The 26125-nt window shown below is 36.9% G+C and overlaps 1 protein-coding gene across 3 annotated transcripts in view; it reads left to right on the forward strand.

Annotated features, from left to right (window-relative positions):
* The first annotated feature begins 253 nt into the window (after window positions 1-253).
* tox2 (TOX high mobility group box family member 2) overlaps window positions 254-26125 on the forward strand; it is a 126311-nt gene continuing 100439 nt past the window's right edge. Inside the window, exon 1 of one of the 3 annotated variants that reach the window (XM_088005748.1) lies at window positions 254-390. Coding sequence is in view for 2 of the 3 variants with exons in the window: in XM_088005747.1 (XP_087861873.1) it covers window positions 19642-19734 (93 nt within the window). In the remaining variant the exon portion in view is untranslated. Of the gene's footprint in view, window positions 391-19494; window positions 19735-26125 lie in introns of those variants that run through there. The other 2 variants (XM_088005747.1, XM_014990957.2) reach the window with 2 other exon arrangements.

A 26125-nucleotide genomic window follows, 5' to 3' on the forward strand; every position in this document is an offset into this window, starting at 1 on the left:
ATAACACATTACTGATAGTTTATTTATGAATTTTCTCCCACTTTTCATGAACAGTAGTCATTTTAGACAGCCGGTGTGAATTGTTGGGCTCTGGAAGTTTTACTTGTATTTCACAGCAGAAGGAATTCAGAAGTTCAAGTCACGCTACAGTGTGAATGGTGAGCTCTGGGAAGAAAAGGGTGAGACAGACAGAGAGGTCCTTCTGACAAGGGAGGAAACCTTCACTTGTCAATCATGCCACTTCTCTTTCAATAACTGTTTAATCCTGTGCTGAAAGCTGCTAGGCGCTGGATCCAGAAGCAGACGGGAGGTTAAAGGTTAGGTGAATGAAGAAACCTCCCCCTTGCTCCTAAAGGCTTTTTCCATTACTGGTGCATATCTGGCTGAAAGGTAAGGTTTCTAATCATCTCATTGTTTTTTATGAAACCAGACATCTGAGCTTTTAATATCAAAGCTGTAGCTCAGCAAGTCACAGTGATACAGATGAAAGTGATACCGAAGGGGAAATGCAGACGACCGTTATCAACTTTTGCAGATGGCATAAAATGTCTCTGCCTGAGAGCAGGTCCTTAATACCTTGTTAACCATTTTGAAAACAATACAATGCTTTCTGCAACGCATGTCTGAAAAAGACGGGCAAAAAATCAATTTGCGTTTAAACATGAAATAATGAAATGAGCACAAAGAAGACAATACACTTGTTTTGTACATAAATACATTTGAGCTTATGTAAGCCTTGTCATCTCCATGACAACAGCTTTACTGGTAACATGGAGACAAGTTATTTGTGTACAGCCGCGGCAGGATCTTCCAATTGAATTAGGCTGCACCTGTGCACATTATGGATAGGAATAATAGACTGAAAGCAACTGTTACAGTGAGCCTTTTGAAGGGGAGATATGAGAATGAGTCTGATTTTGAGTGGCTTTGTTCACCACTGAGAAAATGCTTTCGCTCATGAGAAGTGATTTAGCAATGTTTTGGGAGTGAAACTTTTATTTTATAATTGATCATCTTGGAACCTTTTTCTCATTGTTAGTTTGTTTATGATGTAGGTCAGGGTTTAAAATACCCCTGACCTACTTATTATTTTAATCAGGTGTATCCTAATTGTCTCGGATCCTTTATGTCATTGAATTAATTATTATATGGATTATAATTATGCCCGTATTCTTGTTAGTAATCTATTACAAATGCATGAAATTAATAGAGCATGTACTCAAGTTTGCAAAAAATCTGAAAAATGGCAAATATTATCATGATGGGCCTTTAATAGCGAGTTTGTGAAGATAGGTCAGTATTTATATAGTGCATCATTATAAGTGCAAATTGCATTGAAAATATTGACACATCTATGGTGTTTAAATTAATATTTTATCATATTTGCCAAGAAGTATCCTAAAAAAAAGATGTGTGTGTGTGTGTGTGTGTGTGTGTGTGTGTGTGTGTGTGTGTGTGTGTGTGGATGAAAAGGTTCGGTCTGATATTAAATCAGACTAATCATTTCCTATTTTAGGTCAGTCAGGCTTGACCTAAAATAGAAATTATTTAGCTCGAACTAAATTCAATAAAGACAAACTGAGTTATTACAAAAAAGCAGTTTTCAAATAATGATTTATTGATTAAGAGGGGGAAAAAGCTATTCAAGCTGTTTTGACCCTCTGGGAAAAAGCATTTGAGATTAGTTTGGTATGAGTTGTGTATGTCAATCCAAGAACACACACAAAAAACCTTGTGACAATTATGCCAACGGATTGAAATGCCTCTTAAGTCTGGCTGAAACAGCAAGGTGAAAATGTTAATTTTTGACCCAGTCTTCACTTTTCAGCAATACTAAGGATGCTCTGATTATCATGAGGCCTCTATAAATAATGTCATGAGATTTTTCTGCCATGTGTGTGGTGTGCTAAAAGAGTGATCTAGTGATCTCAAATGGGCGTCGGGACCATTACGAATATCAGGGATTTTAAGCGTGTGTGATTGTCTTGACCTGATATCAGAGAGTGTGGAGCCTTCCCCGAGGAGAAACAAGCACACAGCCTGTTAAATGTGTTGACAATCAGAAAGTGAGGTTATGGAAAAACGGAGGGGAATCAAAAACACAGAAGACGAAACAACTGCAATGGCTGGTGGACAAACTGTCACCATTGCTTCTTCCTCATCGGTCATGTTCATTTAGTCTGAACTCATGTTTCATTATGAGATTTCTTCGCTGACATTTGAATTGTTTTTGAGTGAAATCTGTTCACTCAGAAACAAAGTGAAAAGATAATTCAAGTAAACAAATTCAGTCCTGAGGACTTGGCCAAAATCTCCAAGAAAATATGTTAACACTTTATTTGAAGGGGGTTGAATAAGACTGCCATGACACTGTCATAAACATGACATAACACCTGTCATGAACATGAATAAGTCTTCATGAATATTTATGACTGTTGTCATAAAGTGTCATTCGGTAAATTATGACACTTTTACTACAAAGTTGACATTATTCAAAATGTCTTTATGACAACTTGACATTAACCAAGAAATCATTACTGTTCAAACTTTACCTTTAATAACATAAAGTTTCCTAATTTTTAAAGTGAAATCAGTAATTATTTTATAATAAATTTATATCGGTAATGATTTCTTGGTTAATGTCAAGTTGTCATAACAACGGCATTTTGAATAATGTCAGCTTTGTATTAAAAGTGTCATAATTTACAGAATGACGCTTTATGACAACAGTCATAAATATTCATGAAGGCTTATTCATGTTCATGACAGGTGTTATGTCATGTTTATGATGGTGTCATGACAGTCTTAGTCACCCCCCTTCAAATAAAGTGTTACCAAAAATATTTCAAGAAGTCTGTGACCTGAATCATTCAGATTAAAACGGTATGAAAATAAATGTAAAATTGTGCATTCAAAGTAGTAAAAAAATTCCAAGTAAATCTCTTTCATTCTAGTAATTATCTAATCTGAATTCCTTTGAAATCTTACAGTATGTAAGGCATTACAACTGTATGTTAACATTTAGTTTTAACTGTATGTCTATATATGTCATTTCCAACTCAGACGAATATTTACACCACCTTACAAAAACTGGGCAAGGCTGCAAGATAACAAAACCTAAGACTTCAAAAACTTCCAAATTTCCATATGTAGGTTTTAAACGTAACCAAGGTCATTTAACATAAAATTATCAGAAGTTTTCAAAGTGAAATTCTAGTCTTTTCTTGGCCTATCCACCCACCCCCTGTACTTCCCCTCTAGCAAACAATGTGGTATCACAACACTTTCAAAACCAAATGTGATACTGACACAAACAGAACACCATCTATTGATTTCTCTCCAGAGACAGTTTAGTTATTTTTGGGTGGGGTGTCTATAAAAAAGGTGTTTGGTGAAACTGTCACAACAAAATGTTCTTGACACATAGAGCAAAAAAAAAAAAAAAAAAAAAAAAAAAGTCAGACTTTGGAGATCAGAGAGGTGTGGCAGCAAAAACTGCGCACCATAACTGAAAGGCTAAGGAGAGAAGCAAAAATCCTCTTCCAAACTGTGATGTTTTAAAGTAGTTTATTTCAGATCATCTTGAGTTACCTTCTGTTTCTCATACCAGTCAGTCTTGTGCAATATAAAGTAAACAATCAACCTAAGAGTGACGCTTTTGGACCGTGGGAGGAAGTCAGCAAACTCGGAAGGAGCCCGTACGTGCACGGGGAGAAGCTCCAAGCGAACTGCATGCAGAAAGACTGAAACCCTGGATTTGATCCCAAGACTTTCTTGCTGCGTGTTGATTATCAACTGTGCTATTGTGCAACTTGTAAAAACTATGCTGTTGATTTGATTCCATTATCTTTGGTTTTACTTTTCCATTATCTTTGATGGAAAAATAAAATCTCAGACGCTGCACAGCAACACAAATGAAAATGAGGTTAAAACAAATTAGACATGCTTGTAAATATTGTAACAGTAAAGGCAGACAAAACACTTTTGACTGTGGAGATGAGAAAAACACGTCCTTTTTGTAGATGCCAATGATGCTGAAGGAGGAAAATGAGATCCATGAATTTATGTGACTGAACCGAGTAAGATAAGAGCAAAACCGTGTAATGCACTGTGGCAAAAGGCTCACATCAGGCCAGGGAAAAGAAATGGTAAAATTGTGCATCTAATAAAAAAAAGCCATGTTTTTTGTCAAATATTAATGAGTCTATGAAAGGGTTTACTCATAGCAGGCGCTACTCTGAATTTATAAGGGGCCGCAGTACCATGGAATTGTGATAAATAACTTCTGCCTCTCACGACCACACCCTCTGTAGCCCTCTGTTTTTAATAGATGGGTACACAGCAAAAGCAGCAATGTCTGTGTCCCTCTTTTATGCTCAGGGCATTGTATGTACATGTCCCAATGCACATGCACGCTTTGTGTTGGTGCAGCTCTGACTTATTTTTCACTTTTCCCTTTTAACTTCCTGTGAGTCACCAGCACTGGGGGCGGGGGAGTTGAGGTGGAATACTTTACAGCTGTACCTTTATTTTTATGTGAAAACACTGCTTAATGCACACAGAGAACAAAAGCAGGAATCTGGCACAATATTTTGCTTCACTTGTAAATTCCTGTGCTCGTACCTAACTTGCTTTGCAACTCAATTGTAAAGTGCAGTTATAGAGCCGTTACATAACCTTGCTTATTTAAGTATGTCATGAGCCTAGAGTGGCTTATGTAACTTTACAAGATGGTATAAATCTGTAGATCCTCTCCTCTTTCCACTTATCTAAAATCCAAGATACATCTTTTGTGCTGTTGGGAACTGCTTTCAGAAAATCAGTGAGGAAGTGCCCTTGATTATACTGCATGATGTTAGTATTGCTAAGGCGCTGGTTTCTCCACAATTAAAGCGATGTGCTGCAGTTGCAAATGCTTCCTGTCGCAAGTGAGATACAGAGAGATGAAAATGAAGATTATTCAGGTTCTTCAGATGTTCATAATTAATGTTTTCAAGTCTCCACAAAAGCGGCAAAAAAAGTATTTTAACTATAGAGAATCATTTTTGACTAAAGGAACCGCGAGATTAGATTTACTGAACAGAACAAAAGTAACTTGTAAGTGTGTGAAAAACACATTAAAATTAAACTTCTGTATGACTCTGCCTTATAAAATTGAGTTTCGTAAAAATAACGTTGGAAGGCTTGAGAAACGTTGATTGGAATGAGTGGCCATGTCGACCTTGTGTTATCAAAGGACATTCAACATTTGGTTGGAAGTATCATTGATCTTTCCAATTCAATATTTATTTTAGGAAATACGTTTTCTACCCCTGTAATAGTTAAAAAAAAAAGCCTTGTTGATCTCCACACTAGTGATATTATTCTGTTGATTCTGCAGCTGAGACCACTCAATCAACTTGAACACATAAGGACTGGAGATGGAGATTAGCCCTTGGTTCAATCTTGCATAGTTATGTTATGTTCATTAATATGTGTTGTCCATTTACAAAATAAAAAAAAATGCAAATGAATAGGTTTTATATTACCCTGCTATACAATTTCTTCGGTCACTCTTAAATTGTTATTTTACTAATTTAGAAGTTTAAAAAGCCTTAAACAATTCCAAAAATAACAGCGACATAAAATACTGGGTTTTTTATTGAAGCTGTTAAACTACAAATATGACTGCTGTGTTTCATTCAATGGAAATATCAAAAATATAACACTTGTACAGGAACACAGCTTCATTCATGAGAAAAATAGTTGAACCAACTTAATTGCATTGCTTCAGTTGGTAATAAGTAAATCAGTTGAGTTTATCCAACTTCATTTATTCATGTCTTAACAGATTCAAGTCAGTCTTACTCAAATCATTTAGTTTACTTCAAATAAAGAATAAAAAAAAAGAAGTAATCTTTTTAAAGATTTTTTTGGCTCAGGCAACCTTTATTTGAGTATTTAAACAGGAAAGTGGGTGGAAGAAGACATGCGGCAAAGGTTATCAGGCCAGAAATTGAACCTGCAGCGGCTGCGTCAAGGACTAAGGCCTCCATATGCTCTTTGTGCTCTACCCCTGTATCACCACAGGACCTCAGTCAGTACAGGATCGGTCACTGGTGGAGCTTGCGTCATGACGTCAGTCCTAGGATACCAATGCGGCACTTAATTGTTTCAAATAAAGTCTAAGTAAAAAGTTCCTTTAAGTTAAAAATTAATTCAACATAAAAAGTAAGTTGTCATCACTAAACAAAAAGAATTAAGTGTGATTAATGTAAATAAGTCCATAACATGAACTACTGCCCAAATACACTTTTTAGAGTGTAGCAATACATTCTGCTACAAATTTGGTCTACTTCAGAAAAGGGATCCATTAATGTATCATCTTGTTTAGCTAATATGACAGCTGTCATGCTAATTAAAGTCCATTACTGATTGAATGAACAAACTCCCTGTTATGTCTCTTCTCAAGGACTGCCAGCTGCTAACAGGAGAACTGAATGCAGGAACATTTCTAGAAAAGCCGTGGCCAACTCAGTTAGACAACAAATGGTTAGCTCCATTATGTGAACAATCAATGTGAAAAGAAAAAGAAACACACAACACATCTGAAAAATTTAATCCAAAGAGAAAAGGGGAAAAAAAAAAAAAAAACCTTCACATGATAGGACATGATGTCTAATGGCTACTACGTGAATTCAATGTTTTCACAACTAGACTCATGTAAAAACAATTTTTGGATACTGGAGCAAATGTGCCTTGAGGTGTGGCATCAGATTTAATTTTACTAGCTGCAGTACATAACATAACAGCAAATACAGTTTCTTCAAAAAAATCTGAACTATCCCTTTCTTGTAAAGTTTAACCATAATGTTCCAGTAATGGAAGTAATAGAGGAGCACTTGATTCAGAAATCACACTTCTACTCCATCCCCGTCTCTCTTGTTTTATCCATAATTTAAACACATTATTTTGTGGCAATTTTCCCCTTTCAATCTGTGTCTAATTTTTTTACTTCCAAAAAGCTTTCAAATGCTGTTCGTCAAAACAGGACACAGTATGGTATTTTAAATATCATGCTATATCAAACTGGCTCGTTGCCTCAGCCACAGGTCGGCTAGGCAACAAATCTAAACTCTCCAGATGGCTGATACATTTTTGAGCATGAGCTAATAAACCTTTTCTAATCATCACTGAATACCAAATTATTTATCATTTGCAAAATGTGTCTATTCTTTCTCCTACCCAGATCTTTATTTTTTCAAATTCTTGGCAAAATTAAATTTGAATCATAGTCTGACAAATTAAAAGTTGGAGACAGTTGGGTTATTTGGTTGTTGTAGACAATTATAGAAATTCACAATACCTGTTCCAGAACATAACTTGTCCTTGACATATGAATATGCCTCTAAAAAGCAATCATATCTGAAGGTTTTTATAACTCAGAGATGTTATAAAATATGTAACACTGTTGTATTGCAAAACCCACATGAAACCAGTTTGTTACATTAAATGTTGCTTAACAAGTTTCAATGATGTGTACGTGATTTATGTTAAAATCGTGATAATACTGTCATGAGAACAGACACAAGAAAAAGCACTTTTGCATAACCTAACTTCTTAAAAGTAGGCATTTGCTTTGAAAAGCAGATTTAACAGGATGAGCTGCTACTCATTAGCAACAGTTTATAGTTTGTTATGTGAAGTGCTTGACAGTTATTTGTGTTATTAGGAAGCATTACAACTTCTTGAAACTTTTCACTTTGCAACTACTCCAAAATAAGCCTGAAAACATGAAACCCTTAGCACTGCCAAAAAAATACCTAAATGCAGTCAATTTAGCATTGGTAAATTAGTTTCATTTACAGTGTAGGTTTAATCTGACCTTAAGAAACTAGGTCACAGCAGACGGGGTTCCACAGAGTAACTGAACTGCTTTGATCTTTTTTTGGAGCTATGCGTTTAGCATTTCCTTTCAGTAGACCATGTTCAGTATTTACAGCACCTTGCAAAATATTCACACACCATTACATTGTCACATTTTGTCAAGATGTATTATTTATTTTATTACAAAAAGCATGATGTAACTGAAAAATGAAAAGAGAAAATATATGACCTCAAAATGTGAAGACATTTTAATGTGTGGTAGGCATTTGCATTCTCTGATTCTATACTTTGTCAAGCCACCTTGCATTATGCAAGGCATCTTATGGTTAAGTACCTTTCCACATGTAAGTAGCTTAAGTGTTATTCTGTGCCAATATATTGTCAATAATATTACCCATTTTATTACGTTCAAAATGTACTTACTATTCATCTCAAGTGATGGACAAAAACCATAAGTCACGCTAAATTGCACAACTGGCAGCATATCTGTATTTACCCCTGTGTGTACATTTCAAAGTGTTTTTACTCTTTTCTCTCTAGTTTGAACAAAGAGCCCTTGCAGTGAAACCAGTGTTTTTGAAACGGATGCTAAATCTAAATTAAGAAAAACTTAACTTGACTGATTTACACCTAAATATACATTCGCTATGCATTATCCATGTTAGATACTACATTGATGAGGACACAGATGTCTCCCTCTTGTAAATGACTTTAATTCTGAGTGAAAAGGCATCTACAATCATAAAAAGGTGATCATTTTGCTTTGTTTTGTTACTGCTTGCGTTCCAACATTGAATGGAGGGATTGGCAGTTAAATAGCCGACTCTCTTTTCAGAGGACGTGAATTATATGACAGGGCGTTAATTACAGTGAATGGAAATCATTTTTATGGCCATTATTGCAGAGGTTGCATTTTACGGTTAACAAATAACCACAAATTATATTAAATTACAATATTTCTGACTCCAAAAGTGGAACAGATGTTAGCACAGGCATGCAAGAAGAGTGGAGGGATTATTAAGGGTTTAAGGGTTTATGGAAATAGCCGGTCTACTGTACTGCACTGTGGAGTGCAGATCTCAAATTCAAGAGCAGACAAGAAACATTGTTGAAGTGTGTTTCTCTGACTTCTGTTTTTGCCTTTTTCCCTTCACATTCAAATGACCTCTGAAGGAAACCACTGGGATTTGCCTGGTAGATATTACAGTATTTTGTCTGTGTCTGCTCAGTGCAAGACTCCACTGCTACCCTCCCCCACAATCTGAGCTGACCTTTCATATTTAATATACCATGTTGGGGAAAGGTCACTACTGTTTTGGCTTCTCTCCGCTGGTTTTGTTTTGTGACTGGAAAACGCTCACGGGCTCAACGATATCTAAATATTTTCATGCTGCTGTCAGAAACATGTAAAAAGGGCAAGTAATCGCATTACATTTTCAGTGGGAAAATTCAGAGAATTGTGTCCTCACCAGGCTGATCAGGTTGGAACCGAGTGTGCACAACTCCATAATTTTAGGTGACTGTGAACTCCCACGAATTTCCTTGAATTCTGTTTCACTGCAATCATCTTTCTGTTCCTCCAACCTCGGGTCATAAGTAGGAAAAGCTTGAAATTGGCATAGGACTGTGTCATTAAGCGGGAAATGTGATACTTTTTCCTTATCAGGAAGTGCATCACCTCTTCAAAGCATTAAATTATTAAGTTATGAATATGAAAAGAAGTGCTAAGATGGTAGTTTTTCTTACATTTAATTTTTAAATCCAGTAATTGCCTGTATGCCATGAGGAGCAGAAACAAATACAGCATTTTTGTGACACCACATGCATCATTTGCCACAATGAGTTATTTAATTACAAAAATATCATGTTGTATGGTGGTTCAAACATGACACACTTCCTCTACGTTGAGCATACTCTTGTGGCAATTTTGACCTTCAACATATTTTACTCATGCACTGGAATTTTAGACTTTATTTCATCAGTCTGTCTTTCATTCTGTCATCGTCTGTCTTTGTGCTGGTTCTGTTTTAAGACTTTAGATTGTGAAAGGCTCCAGTTAAGTCGCCTTCCCCTCCCCTCCATTTTGCAATGAGATGGAAACATTAATCAATTAGGTTGGCCCTTAAAGGATCTGAAGGAGATGAAGCTCCCCTCTCTCTGAAAATGAAATGCCACAGACTTTTTAAATCCAGTCAAAGGGCATTTTTCCCCAATCTTGCTCTCTTCTCTTTCCCCTCCAACTCCCTTTCATTCCCCACTCTCTGTTTCATTCATCTTCAGCCCCATCCCCCCTCTTATTTCTCATGTGCAACATAAGTAGAAGGTCGGGGAATGAGAGGATGATAAAGAGGAGGGTTTATTCAAGAGAGGTATGGAAAAATGAAGGCGTAATGGGTTTGAAAAACGTGAGTTAAAATTACCATTTCTGTAATTAAAAGTACTCTAAAACAGGAGAAGTTGGATTGTTTTGTAACAATGAAACAGAAAATGTCCACTACTTTATAATTGGTTTCATTAGGATGTCAGATGTTTGATTCAAATTACAAGGATTTTGTCACATAAGCAAAGTTATACCATGAAACACAGGGTTATCTATCATTGGAAACATTTGCTCTATAGTCTAAGAAAAATGCATTCAAAATCAACAATAAATAAATAATTTGGTTGCTTTTCATTTAGAGAAAATCAACTTCAGCTAATCACAAATGTGGAAAAGGGGTCATGCAGAGGGTGGAACATAGTCCATGAATGACATTTGTTTCAATGGACGATTGTCCAAAGGAACAAGAGACAACATGGTCTCATTATTGAATGTCAGTTGCCAGAAAAGGTTAGCAAAGGTTCAACAGTAAAAAGCCCTTTGTGGTGTGCCTGCCACAGCCTCACAGACTCTTTCACACACAATTTATTCACACAAGGTTTGATACAAGACTAAACTGGGCTTTAATGAACAGAACTGCAAATTCTGCAAAGTGGACTTAGCTGGATAATTGTTGTTATTTTGGAACAACCATAAAGTTTGTTTTCACACCGGTCTGGTAACTCTTATTGTTAGCCATTTGAAGTGTTACTTGTATAGTTCATGACAGAAGCATGCATACATTGAATTATCAACAGTAATTTCATTTTGTTCCTTTCAGTGTAGAACGTTGAAGCAACATGTAGTTCCAATAGTTTTTTATATGAATAATCCAGGGCATACGTTTTAGTTTTGCTATAGATTTTCCCAAATCTACATGATGAATGCCCCCTCGTCTCTGAAAAAGTTGCACCTTAGATGCCTGCTTTTGTAGCCTTCAACAGTATTTTGGCAATATATTTATACCTGCCAGAGTTTGGCAGGTATAAATATATAACCACTGTGATGGTCTTTATCCATTCATTACCATCCGGACGAGTTCTTCATAATTGATGCATCCATTTGCATCTTCATGTCCAGCCAGCAGTGTCTCCATTTCCTCTTCTGACATTTTCTCACCTAACGTGGTGAGCACATGACGTAGTTCTGCTCCCATTACTGTGCCATTGCCCTCCTTATCAAAAACACGGAGTCCTTCCACAAAATCCTCCATGGAGCCCTGATCTTTACCCATGGTCAATTCATTTTCAAAACAGTTTAAAACTGTTTTGTGTCCTTGGGTTGTAACACTTCCAGTCAAGCAGTAGATTTGAAGTGAAACTGAATCATGATCAGTTTTACGAAGAGTTAGCTGCCTTCTTCACTGTTCCATCCGCTTGTACAATGAATCCACCCCCGCCACTGACTCCCAAATAAACTCTCAACATGATGCTACCACCACCTTGGATTTCAGCTGTGTAGCATACAACTTTTACAGAAAATATGTATTTTACATCTTGAGTAAAACTGTTGACATGTTGTGACAGTATGGCATGCGACAGATAATCTGTAAAACAGACAAAAAAAAATCAAGCTCCTCTGTCTCTGTGGTCCTACTGTCATTCTGTTTGGTCAGAACCAATCAGAAGAGGGTCTTGGCGCTCTCAATCATGCTTATGTACAAACTGCTCACACAGTGCCCATTGCTCTCTGCTAGTCTACAGATAGTTCCCCAAAATGGAGTCTGCCATGAATGCTCAGATTAGTAAGCATGGCCACCAATGACGGCAGATAAACGGTTTTTCTGAAATGGTAAGTTGTTTCTCCGCCATTAGCACATTGAGCAGAGCATACATGAGCATGACTGACAGCGCTAAGACCTACCTTCTGGCTCTGATTGGTTGTTTTTGTCTGGGAGTGATTCATTACTGCAGATGCCAATAGAAGCACTGCGAGGAGGTGGAGGAGCTCAGTCTTTTCAAAAATTATCTGTCTGGTATTATTCTGCCACGACGTAGAGACATTGTAAAGTTGCATATTGCAGCTTTTTCATCTCCAAACATGGCTTTAGTTACTGAACCCAAATAAGTCAACCTTTTATCCATCTAACCATGAAGCCTTTCTTCAGAAAGCATTACATTTGCCCATGTTGCCATCTGCAGATTTCAGACAAGCATCAAGAATGATTTTGAAGCAGTTTTTTTTTCTTTTTTCTTGGTCGATACCCTCATACTGTAGCTTGTGTTAATGTTAAAACTGCTTCACTGTTGACTGTGGTACTGTTGTTTCAGGATCTTTAAGACTATGACAGACTTGAGCCTTACAAGGTCGTTACTGCACACAGTTGTATATTCCAGCCACACAATGATTCCAAACCCACATCAAAGCCAGTTTTGGAAGGTTTCATTAAAGCCGCTCTGAAAGCCTTAACCTCAACCTTAGGAAAAAATGTGAATGATGGTCAAAGGCCAGGTCTCTGCTAGGAAACCAACAAATAAACTCCACACATTCTAACAAGAAGACAGGCCATGTGTGCCTGGTCAAGGTACAACTTTCTCAGCATCATTTATTTAAATGATGCGAGTAGGATTTATATGTTTGAGCATTTACGATTAATTTTGTTCTTATGTGGATTATACAAATTCACAATAAATGTTGTAATTGTTACTTCTTGAATCAATCTATCAATCTACCCTGTAAAAAGAAACATTTTAATCCATTACTAGTAGACCTATCAATAATGAGAGTATGTACACATCTGACCAGCACTCTACCTGACTTTTTAAATGAAGAAAATACAGAAATGTCACTTTGCACAACAGCCATTTAGTTTTATCTATGATGAAAAGAAAGGAAGATTGAAACAACACAAATGTACTGAGACATAGGTGGTCGGAGCAGGAGCAATAATGGTACCTTGTTATCCAGAATGCTATCTCGCTAACCCCTCATGTCATCATTTGTGTTGTTTGTCCTGACAGTTGTGGCCTATTTAAATTAATTTTGCCATCCTCGGTTAGTTATCGTACCTGCGTAGTTTGGAAAAGATAAACAGACATCATTTTACGTATATGGTTATGGAGAAAAAAGCCAAATTGCCGACCTGGATGGGCTTATATTCATGTTGCTGGAGCTGAGTGGAAATGTGAAAGTGGAAAATTAATCACCTCTGCACCACTCTGATGCAGCCTAAATTGGCATAAAGTGAAATTCATTGTATGAGAGGCAAAGTCAAAGGCAAAGTCATCCATAGAGGCATTTAAAAAGCCTGTTCACAGGCTTCTCTTTAACAAAGTGATCCACAGAACACAAATGATACAAATCAAAGCAGGGTGAATCTTATTTTAGCATAAACTGTTTCCGAGTGTTTTATTATTTTTATTATTTTTCCTACAAACAGGCTTCTTCTGTTTAACATGGAAAACACAGTGTGCTTTTTTGTTTAAATTCAGGACATTAATGAGTCATCTCTCTGCTCAAGTGGACCTATTGAACTATTTCCTGTTTACCTTCAGTTTTATGTTTGCCGTGCTCAGGACAGCCTTATATGGAATAACTGTCTGCGGATCAAGGCAATGTAGTTGCATTATCAAAGAGAATGTTAAACAAAATAAAGAAATGCGGCTTAAAATTTATATTCCAAACGGTATAAAACAAAAATAGACAACATTGACCTTGTTTGAAAAGAGAGATGTTGATTCATGAAAGTCCTGGTGGGATTTTCTAAAACTGAGAGCTTTGAGGTTTTTTTTAAGCATTAATATTTTATTTAAAGTGCTCGACAACAAACATCTTGTACTTTTGACAAAACCACACCTTGACAGCTTCACTTCCCATAACTAGCAGGGAACTGAAGCTCTTATTATAGCGACGTTAAATAGCACTTGAATAACTCATTTGTTGCTTATTTGTTACAGATGAGAGAGTAACCTAATGTGCTCTTCTTCATACAGAGGAGGAGGAAATCAAAACCTCTGAAGTATGGATGAATTCAGTTTATAGTAGAAAACTTCACTGATACGGATGCATCTCTTTTTCTTGCTCATATTTTTGATCATTTTGAAGAAGAAAAAATAATTTTTTCTCCCTTTTCCGAAAGACTTTGAGTTACCAACTGTCTTAACTGGTATGGATGCTGCACAGATGGTTCATCCAATCACCTGCCAAGAATTTTCCTAAAAATCTTTTTTATTTATTTTTTTTAACTGTTTCTGCAGATGACTTCCCAGATGGTTTGGTGTGTCAAACGGTCTGGTTTTTCAGGTTAGTCGCAATCCCAAAAAGAGCACAACAATCAGAATGAGAGCGGAGTGGGCCAATGGGTTCACAGCACACTGAACCTGAACATTTGACTTTGCTTCCTGTTTTAAACAGATTGTCACTTTGTTTCTTTTTCGATTATTGTTCCAGTACCTTTCCTGCAATTTTATTACTGGTGACAAATGGGTCCCCTTTTCCCTGTTAATGACTACTCCCAGACTAAGCTCTATTTGTTCCCTGAGATATTGTAGTTCATAAATTAACCAAGGTTCTTTATGTTTGTAATTTTACTGAGCTTATATGGAAAATCAGTCATCACTGAGTTACGTGCTGCTGCATTAAAGGATAAGTGGTAATTTTGGGGGCTTTGTTGAAAATAAAAATTCTGATAAATAGAAATAATTTGGTGAGACTAGAAGGGAGAGCTTGTTGGGGACTTTCATATTTTGCAAAGTTACAACTTTAAACTTCAATGTAGCTTATTGGGATATATTAATATTTATTTATTCTTACAAATAAAACCCTAAAATATCCTATGGACCTGTATTGAGCTCCCGGAGTCGATCCTTTTATAGAAGCAGCTTTTGTTGCAATTAAACCTGAAAGTCTTTTTGGTTCTCTTGTCCAGCTCTGCACATCTAGAGACAGAAATTCCCTTGTCAAATTCTCATTTAGATTTAATTCTGGATTTTAACAGATATATTAACAGGGGATATTTAGAAGGTTTCTTTAAGTTCCAAGTGGCCTTTATTGAGCAGTAAATGGACAGAAACTAGTGAGGAGAGAGAAAGGGAAGTCAAGCAGCATATGGCCCAAGATCAGAATCAAACCCTGGACAACAGCATCAAGCACTGCAGCCTCTGTACATGATGCACACACTCTAGCCAACCAGTGCTTCCACTGGGCTATTCTAACATATGCTGTGTCTTTAGGGTCATTATTCTGTATAAGGATTTCTCAGTACATAGCTCCATATCTCTTTCTATTAGCTCAGACCAACATCCCACTATCTACAGAAAAAACAAAAAACAAAAACATAAAGCGTCTCCCTAGCATGATGCAGCCTACTTGTTTCGTGATGGTGATGCTTTTCAGTTGATTTTTTTTATTTTTTTTTATTTTTCACCACACAGTGTTTCTCGTGTGAGCAGAAAACTTTGCAGTTTTCCCTCTATGGTTTCTGGTAAACCGTAAGCATCACTTCTTGACACTTTTTTTCATCAATATTTTTCCTAGTTTTCTTGCTACTCTTCCACACAGCTGCCAGATTTAGCATGGCCTCTTGGCTGCTTTTCTGATTATTGCTTTCACTCCCCATTTTAGATGGAGGCCATGGTTTGTTAGCTTTGCTATACTCTTTTCATTTTTGGAATATGGATTGAGTAGCATTCCCCGAGATGTTCAAAGCTTTGGATCATTTTATGACCTAAATCTGCTTTAAACTTCCCAACAACTTTGCCCCCGGCCTGTCTGATGTTCCTTGTAATACTTTTTGTTACTAATGTTTTCCAATAAATTGTCGGGGGATTCACAGAACAACCTAAATTACACACAGTCAGACTCAATTTACTAATTGGGTAACTGGCAATCGTGGATTTTATTTATAGGTATCAGAATAAAGGGGAATGCCAATACCACTTATTTTCACTTCACAGTAATGTGAAACTTCATGTTGTTCTATCCCAAAGAACCTAGTAAAATATATTTAAATTTGCGGTTGCAGCAAGATGAAACGTGAAAACGTTCAAAGGAATATTTGAAAAATATTTACATGCCCTTGTATATTGATGGTACCTTTCAAACTTAAATGTCAGGAGCTTCTCAAAGGCAATTATGTGAAAATGGAAACAATCAAAAAACCCTGATCAGAAGGATTTGTTTGCTGTAATGCCAATTGGGATATTTCAAATAAAAATGTATAACTGTATAAATATATTTTAACAAGATAGTTTTTTGTTGTTTTTTTTAAATCAAATTGTTCAAGTTTTATATTGCTTTACTATCTTTGACAGATTTCTATTTCATATCCATTTAACAACAGACTTTCAGGTTTAATAAAACAAGTAAATTTAAGTCTGAAGGAAATATAAACACATTTGTGCTGCAATGACAGAACAGGAAGCAGGGAAGCTTGTACTTGGTTTATGAGTAAATGTCAGTTTTGTTGAAGACGCACAATCTTGAACTCAGAGTGGTTGCTTTTCAAAAAATTATTTACTTTTGTGAAAATAAATATGCTTTATCTATTCTTACTCTGTGTGCAATTTCCATGAATCATAATTTCTCTACATATGAAAATCATATTTTTAGGGCAAAATAATGTTTCTCGTAAAGTCAGCTCTTGCTGGCATCATCTAATTAGTGGCAGTTAACAGGAAATAAGGCAGCATATTTTCCATTTCTTTTCCAGTGACATAGCAGGAACGCTTTCCATTACAATAAAAACTGTTTTTCCTCTAATAACTTTGAACTCTAAATAATATAACTTGCATAAGACATTGGAAAATTTTCTATAGACTTGCGTGACCTTTTCTCTGCCCGTCATATTCCTTTGATAACTGTACTGTTGTCTAATAAGTCATTGCATCTGTGTATCATCTTCTTGCTGCTGACTGTGTCTTTTTCCCTGTAACTAAGGCTCTTTTATTTGCAAGTTTTTGATCCACAATTTTCTTTCGACATGGCACAATTTCCTCGGTCGCTGGCCAGTGTTCAAAACTCCACAAAACTAAACACATTCCTTTCCAATGAAGCCACAAGTCTGCATGTGCCAAATACCCATGTGTACTGTATCTTCTGCAGTAACACACAACGAGAAAATGGAAGAGAGGGAGGTTGGTTGGACAAGTGACACTGTGACAGACAGTAAAGAATCACTCAAACAGCAAATCATAGGCAAAAAAAAAAGAAGAGAAGAAATCGGTGTCCTTGTGACGGTTAACCTTATGAGCTTGGAGGTACGACAGGCTGAACTGGCAGCTGATGGTGGACCACAACAGCAAGCCCATGGTGCAATCCATCTGTGCTTTGCATTAAAGCAGGCTCACACCCCAAGGCCAGAGCCACCACGCCGTGTAATGGCAACATCCACCGAGGCTGAGTCCTGAGGGGGCCAACGACTCGCCCACTGGGATGACAATGGCAGTTTGGTTAATACATACACACTATCACACAAAGCCAAAACCAAATCTCGGACCAAAAGCAGAGGAAGAGAAAAATACACACACACACATACTTTGTCAGGAGTGTGTAACTAACATGTAGCTCTGCTGTGCAAAAACACTTTAAAGGCAAAACTGACTGAGTAAATAACACCAACCTATTCTTAAACCCAGTGTGAGACACTTTTCTCTGGGAGTGAGGTTATATTTTTCCTTTCAATACCTTTCTGCAACTCTGGTTGGACATTGTTCTGTGTGCACTTCCTGTTGTGCTGGCCGCTGTGTGAGTGTGTTTTGTAATCATCCAGGTGTGTAAATGTGATTGTGTGTGCAAGGGTCACAATTGAAGCAGAGTTTCAAAGCATATTATCTAAGCTATCGCGTCTCTTCTCAGCATGCATTCTGCTGCCTGCTGTCGTACATACATACAACAAAAGAACAAGCATAAGGAACATTTACAAAATAGCTGTAAGGCAAAAATGTTTAAAACAATGTATCAAACAGAGCTTTGCAAGAGCCTCGCGTTCTCTATTTGGGGTAAACAAAATATGAACATGTAACGTAATAGTAGATCTTGATATGACTGCATAACACATTTTAATATTTTTGTTTTGAAATATACATAATGTTTCTCTATTGGGAAGATTTTTTTCTATATTTAAAGGGTCATGCTTTTTAATAAATATGTAATTTTATTGTTATGAATGTCTATTTAAGCTTAACTTTGTAATATAATATATATAATATTGGAAACATGAGCTTCATCTTGGGTTGAGATGAATTGAAATTCTTGGCCTATATGTAAAAGACTATGTTTTGCTGTAAGCTAACACTGAACTTAATTGAACACAACATCTGTATGGTGAAACATGGCAGTGGCAGTGAGGTGTACTTTTCTTCAGCAGGGAAGATGGCCACAGATGATGGCAAAATTAGTTCCACGTAATTATAGTGCACGACTCTATGTTGGTATATGTAAGAACATAATAAACTACACCGACGACTGGGATTAAAAAGTCAGAGTGTGAAAGGGATGTGAATACTTTTGGAGGGCAAAAAGAAAAACAAGCCCAAGTACAGCTACTGTAAGATTGTAATTTTTAAACTGCTGGATACTGGGTACACGTTAAAGTAGAAGTATTCAGCTTCATAACATTAGCTTCATCTAAGCACATTTTCATTGTTTGCCTTTTAGATTTAAGTAATTATGGGAGTACAGGTGATAAAGATGTTTTAGAGTCAATTTTTCAGCACAAAAGAAGCTGAGTAAAAGTCTTTAAATCAGTCTGTTTAGACTGAGACCAGCTATAAATTATATTAAAATAGCTTTTTCAAGGACTTAGCAAACATTGTCCCTGGAAATTGAAAGCCATTTTTTTTTGTCCATTCTAATCATTCAATCAATCCGCTCATCCTCATTATGTTTCTTCCCTCATCTGACCGGTAGAGGTCGCAGCCGAGTAGCAGTTGAGTGGACGGGAACGCATGGATGCGTAAAGAGCATTAGAGCGCTCCCACATGACGAAGCTTCAGAGCGTCTGGAAAGCTGGAAGGGAGAGCGGGCGCTTTGGGAGCGACCGCTGACAATTTCATTCCTGCATCTTTACCTGCAGCGCAGCCCGGCTCGGTTCGGCTCCAACAACTTCGCTAACTGTCCTGCTTCTTAGTTTCTGAGACCAGTGTGGCGGCGACGCTCCCATCATTTCCTCCATCTCCCTAAGTGAACTTTATAGGGATGTTAGATATCGTGCAGCATCATTGTGCTGAATGTCCATATAGTGCTGAAGTATCTGTAGAACGGATATAGAAACTGAACGTCTGGAGAGAATCCTTTTTCTTCCACTTGTACTTTTTGCCCGGTTTGACACACAACACAGAAGGGTGAGAGACTGCGTGTGTGTGTGTGCGTGTGTGTGTGCGCGCGTGTGTGTGAGAGTGTGCAGGAGAGAGAGACATTGCACAGTTTTTTTTCCTTTGGAGCTACGCTTTCATGCCGTCAGTTTTGCGCTCTTTGAGATGGACTTAAGATTTTATCCAGCTCCCCCTTCCAGCGTGGGTTCATGTACGTTACCGACTGACTCCGGGCTGGACTATTATCATTCCAACAAGGTAAACAATTAACTCTACTAAAGTCGACTGAGATGTGTCAGTTTCAAGTGCAAGCGCGCAAACGTGCATTGGTTACACATGGCTGTGTAATAAGGCACTGGGCATTGAGGTTGGGCATGCGCTGCACTTTTGTTTCCCAGGGGATAAACATGCCATGAATCCGCAGGCTGCCGCCAGCTTTTATTAAACTTTTTTTTTTTTCCATTTCATATTTGCTGTCATTGACACCTGCTCTGAGATCGCGCTCATGGATTTTTCTTCATTTGCAGTTTGTTTTAATGTCGTCTTTAGTATATTACTGTTGTGCCATGGAAGCAGAGTTGGAGCGCACCGCTCGCTTTCAGGCACCGCTTCTCTGATCAAACTGAACAAAACACTGGATGTGTGTGAAATTGCGCTTTAACGGATATTATTTAGCTTGCAAACTTCCCTGAATGATTATAACTTATCTCACTCCGTTGCTTAAATTATACTCATATCTGCCACGAACGAGTTCGCAGATGGCAATGATTTGCGTACAGTAATAAACAGTTACCAACATTTCGAAACGTGGTATTTTTTTATTTATTTTTTCGCATCTGAGCCGTATGAAGAGACCCAAGGTTACAGCTGCACGGCTTCTTTTTAAGCTGAAATCTATTAGCACATTCTTGCATATATGGTTATTAGAACTTTAGCAGAACGAACAGAAACAAAACATTTGCGCGCAGTGGTTAATTTTTTTTTAAAGAGACAGTCCAATTTAAGCGACCAACACTGAGATGTTTACGTCAACATTTTCCTTTTAAATCAAGCTTTTGTATTTATGTTGTCAACAATTTCAAAACGTCTCAAGATAAACAGGTTTTACACAAGATATTCAACTTATGCTCAAGAATAATGATTTTTCCTCTATAAAAAAAGTTATAGTCATTTTTCCTAGGTCCTTTTCTGAATTTTTTTCTGATTGTATAGTTTGTGAAACTAAATAATTTGCTTATTATTATCCATCATATACAAAAAACAAACATGCATGCACACCAAACCCAGAAGTAAAAGTTACTTAAAGGCTCCTTCAATTTTTGTGGTCAAGGTATAACTTGTGCAAACAGCTATTAGACAGTATTCTGGGGAGAGATATCCACAGCCATTCATAAGAATTTGCTTGCCCTAGGACCTGGGGGGAAGCCAGCAGGCAGTTAACATTTGCTGATGACAAGGTGATACATGTGAAACATTATAGCACAGTGCAATATTTGGATTGTTAATCTCCCCTGTTCATACACACGGTCACCTGCCTGGATACATATAGTTGCATTCTGTCATCCACACACAAACACTCATGGTGAAAAGGTTTTTGATTGCTTTACAAACTTTTATGGATCCATTACTAACACTTCCTCACCATCTATGATGCCAACCTCAGTCATTAAATAGCAATATAAACCTACCCTTCACTGTGATGAAACATCAACATTTATTTTAATGGTTGGGACCTGAATAAATGTTTGACTTATTTTTAAATTTCAACATGCAGACGGGTTTATCCGAGTAAATGTGGAAGGCATGTTCTTAAAGTAGTCATGCACAGTCTAGCAGCAGATATACAGTGTCTTGCAAAGTGTCAATACTTGTGGAACCTTTTCACATTTTGTGACATAGCAACTAAAAAAATGTATTGTATTGGAATTATCTGTGATAATATATCACATATATATTATGTTATATAATATATATGTCATATATATTATATAACACAATATATATGACATATATGTGTGTGTGTGTACCAGTGTATTCTAGTCTACACTGGTGAGGGAATGAAAATTATATGCATATTTTTCAGTTTTTTACTAAATAAATCTGAAAAGTGTGGCCTGATTTTGTATTTACTTTCTGAATATTAGTATTCAAGCTTTGGCATAAATTCTGTTTTAGATTTGGATCTAGGCCAGGCAGTTGAGGGACTGACTGCATGTTTAAGGTCGTGGTCCTGCTACAAGATAAAACTATGACCCACTCACAGGAAAACATGTATCGTATGACAGGTTTTCCTCCTGGATTGACTTTTACTTGGCTTTATTTACTTTTCCTTCAACACTGACTAGTTTTCTTGTCCCTGCTGGAGAAAAGCACCACAAAGTGTGACGTTGTCATCCAACTTGTGTGACAGGGTGGACGGTATGTTCAGCATATAAGTTGTTCTTCAACAACTGAGTTTTCCATTAAAAAAAAAAAAAGTTTAATTTCAAATTTGTCTGTATATAGCAGATTATAATTATTATTGTTTTTTTATATACTCTGTCGGATACACTGCATTTATCAAATTACAGAAGTGAAAAAGTTTGAATTTTTACAATTTGACAGTCTTGTCACTCATCCATAGTGGCTGAATTTGATAGATAGTTGACCTGTGAACAAATTCTCCTTTTTGAGCTTGTTGATCTCTCCAACTCCTCCTGAGTCACCATTGTCTGATTATTGCTCTCCTTGCACTGGCTGTCAGTATAGGTGGTGATCTATGCTTTGATAGGTTTCAGCTATGCATTACTCATTCCATGTTTTGGTTGTGTGATTTTTAGAAGCCCGAAGCTTGGAATATTGTTTTATGATCCAAATGTTATTTACATTTCCTGACATTTCTTATATGTTCACAAAACTTGGAGAACAATGTATAATTTCCCTTCCAGTTTTTGGTCTACTGCAACACAATTTACTACAAAATATATTAAAGTTTGTGTTTGTAACTTGTCTAAATGTGGAAAATTATTAATAGGTGTTGAAGCCTGGTGCTATGTAACAAGCTTTATACTTTTAACATAGTGAGCTGTCGTGGTTGTTATAATACAGCGAGGGCAGAGCCCACAGAAAGACATATAGCACTGTCATGACTAAGGCAACACCAGTGACTAAGATGTAAAGTAGCACATTATTGCAACTGTACTCTTGTTATTACACATAACTTGTAAAATGATGCAGGAACTTTTTCTTCACTTATGTGGTGAATTTATTTTTGGATCTATTCTCTTGTTAAACGTACCTCAGCTACAAGCAGGCTCGTAGCTGAGGTGGTTATAAAAATGTGTTTTTTTTTATTATAACATTTTTTTTTTTTTTTGCTACATTACAACTATGTGTTCACTGATGGATCGTATCTTACATCTTCATGAAAGGTAAAAACTAATAACAGTCCGGTTTGTCAATTCACAAATCAGGAAGTGTGCATTGTACTAACTGAAATAATAAATGTATCAGAACAGAGTCACTTCCTGTTTCTTGCTGCATAAGATCATTTTGTGGAAGACTTGAGTTGTTTGCCACCTATAAATATATGCATACGTTCATGTACTGTTTTTGAGTGTTGAAGGAGGTAGTAGGGAAATAATGTAAAGAAAGCTGAAACCAGTTTGAGCTGATTGGCCACATTCAAGCTGATGGTTGACTGATGTGTGCCAGGAGTATGAATCACTCTGACATAATGATTGAGCACCACAAATGCAAAATGTGCAGTGAATTTTGAATAAGGCTCTGCTCACAATTGGATGTTAAACAATCACAAAAATGAAACCACCCATTAAAAAACACAGCCATGCAATGAATTTTACTCCCATCGAAGGTATCATGTTCAGTAAGTGGATTGTTCTTTCAGTTGGTTAACATAGTTTCTTCAAATAAATAAGAATGGAGAAAATAGGCAACTGTATTCTGTGCTAAGAATGTTGGATTGGCAGATGTTTTTTCAGGGGTTTTTTTGTGTGTTGTCTGAGCTCCTTACTCCAATATTTATAATAATAAAATAACTACAACTTAGAAAATAGAAAAAATGCTGCAGTTCTCTGACAGAGGTAGTAATTTTGAATTCAATAGAAAATTAAGAAACTGCAATATGTTCCTCATTTATCCATCAAAGTATTTATGTACCTAATCTTTATGGTCTTGGTCGATGTCATGCCCTGAGGTGGTGACAGGTCTTTGCTTTGTTACTATTAAAGTTGGTAAAACAGAACTTTTAGTATTTTTTTATATAAGAAAACCCCACAGCTTATTTGAGCTTTTTTTGCAATTACTTGGTGATTCTCTCAGTTAATTTTACGTTTGAAATTGTTGCAGGTAAAGAATGTAATACGTTGTAAATATACAAGTATTTATATATAAAAAATAAAAATACAATCATGGAGAGATCAAGCCTTTTCTCTTCTCATACAAACAACCTATGCATTCACTGTTCAAAGCGATGCAAAGAAAGACACATGAGAAGAGCATCGATTTGTGTATGGCTGAGAGCCCAACGGCTCTGTTGCTCTTCTCAACTCTATCCGGCTCGCATTGTCCTGCACTTGCACAATCAACCATGAGTCATCTTTACTTTTCACCCAAGATTTCTCCTAATCTTTTTGAAGCCTCTCTGTATCTTTTCCCTCACTGAGTGGGAGGCTTGTTTGCTCAGCGCACACTCAGCTGTGTATACCAGCGCTGAAGGCCACTTCTTCGCAAATGCCTGTTTTTAGCGGGAGACTATTTGTCAAATGCATTATGACTTGTGCATACCCTCGGGCAGAATCACTCCGGTGAAATGAAGTTAGATAGATTGCTGTAGATGTTCCACTTTCTCCTCGTCCCTCTCCACTCTAATTGCACAGTGCCCAAGAGAGAGCCTCTCATGTAATTACACTGTAGTTATTCTGTAGGTTTATAATCCAATGGGTTGCAGATGTTTTTCTTTGCATAGCAGCCATCTGTTCCAACTTACTTTATGTTATTTATATACCTTTGCTTGAGTTTTTATTTGAAGGACCACATCAGTGTGTTTATTTTCAGCACTGTACATCATTGCAGAAATGCAACAAATGAGTTTTAACTCTCATCTATAGATTTGATATTTTGCTTTTTCATCAGAACAGAAACAATCTGCTGATGTGTGTCCATTCAAAGGCAGCAAGGCCAACTTTAGCAGAGTACGTAAAACCCCTTCCAAAGTGGTTTGTTCCATTTCAAATGCTGTCCAAATCACTGTATTAGTCATGGGATACTTCAAAGTATGGTCAGGCAAGAAAAAAAAAATCCATATTAAATTCTGAGAATGTGATTTTTTTTCTCTCTCTCAGAAACATGACCGTAATAGACACTGAAAAAAGAAAAGTTATTTCTGTAGTACCTCATTCTGTACACAGAGAGGAGTTAATTACATGGAGGCAAGCATTCTTGGGTCGACAGCATGGACTTTTGGTTTTTTTTTTTTCTTTTTTCATTGTGCCCATTCATAACATTCTGCTGACTGGCCAGTCCGAGCTGCAGTGTCCCCGCTGTTCTCACTCTGGAAATGTTAACCCATGCATGCCTCCACTGCGCACCAAGTGCAACCCAAGTGGCTGGAACTGGGGACTCTCTGAGTTTATTGTTCTTATCCAGTTCCAGACAGTTAACTCGGAACAAATAACCTGCAGTGGAGACATGGAATAGACATTTTCTCCTCATAAAAATAACTATACCAGTGTAACAATCATCTTATTTTTGTTCTCATTCTTTTTTTCTTTTTTTTTTTGACATACCACTTTCTGGCACAACTCATAATCAAGTCTCCTCACTTCATCCCCTCTCAGTGTCTTAACTTATTTCTCTCATTTACCTTCCCAGCAGCAATGTCAAAAGGTTATGCAGGGAAGCTGGATCGCCCAGGGCTGATTGTGTCTCTGAGTTAATGATAAGTAGCTACAGTGCTGTTCTCTGGTGCAGTGGGGCTTGTGGGGTTTTTGGTACAAATCATTACAGTAAAAGGAGAAGTGGTCAAATTGTGTTGAGTTGAAATGTATTTTTAAATACATAATGGAGTTAAAGATGTCAGAGATTATTTACTGAAGTCATGCAAAACGTGCCTTTCAGTTTATGTTTCTTGCACTACATTGTTACATGTAGAAATAATTCCAAATGTTGCCACATCTGTTTTCATTTTGCAGCTGCAACAAGGCGTAGGCCCGTTAGTAGTACATTAAAGTTTTTAAAAGTTGCCGTTTTATTACTGCTAAACTCTTATGACATTCTTCCTATACTACCCAGTCCTTCTAATGAGATTCTAGAGAAAGCGGGAGTTTTCTTTGGAGGTATGGAGCAGAGTAATTCAGGCATACCCCTTCCCCACTTCTTGCTGCATACTGCTGGACAGCTGGCTAAAAAAAAGAGAAAAAGGGAAAAAAAATTTAACATTTACTGAAAATGTAGCTTGGGAAGCTAAAATAACTAGGTACAATGCTACCTGACACATTATTAGCTGGTGTTGCAAAAGAACCAACCCAGGAGTGCCATTTATCTTCCTTGATGCTGAGTGGCTGTACGCCCAAGAGCTGCAATAAGGAGGATTGTCTGTGTTTGCTTTTACAGTAGTACTAATATTAAGGTTTATTTGGTCTGTGAAATG

Source organism: Poecilia mexicana, unplaced genomic scaffold, assembly GCF_051168715.1.
Source record: "Poecilia mexicana isolate PSO_F unplaced genomic scaffold, ASM5116871v1 scaffold_5, whole genome shotgun sequence".
In the NCBI taxonomy this organism is placed as follows: domain Eukaryota; kingdom Metazoa; phylum Chordata; class Actinopteri; order Cyprinodontiformes; family Poeciliidae; genus Poecilia; species Poecilia mexicana.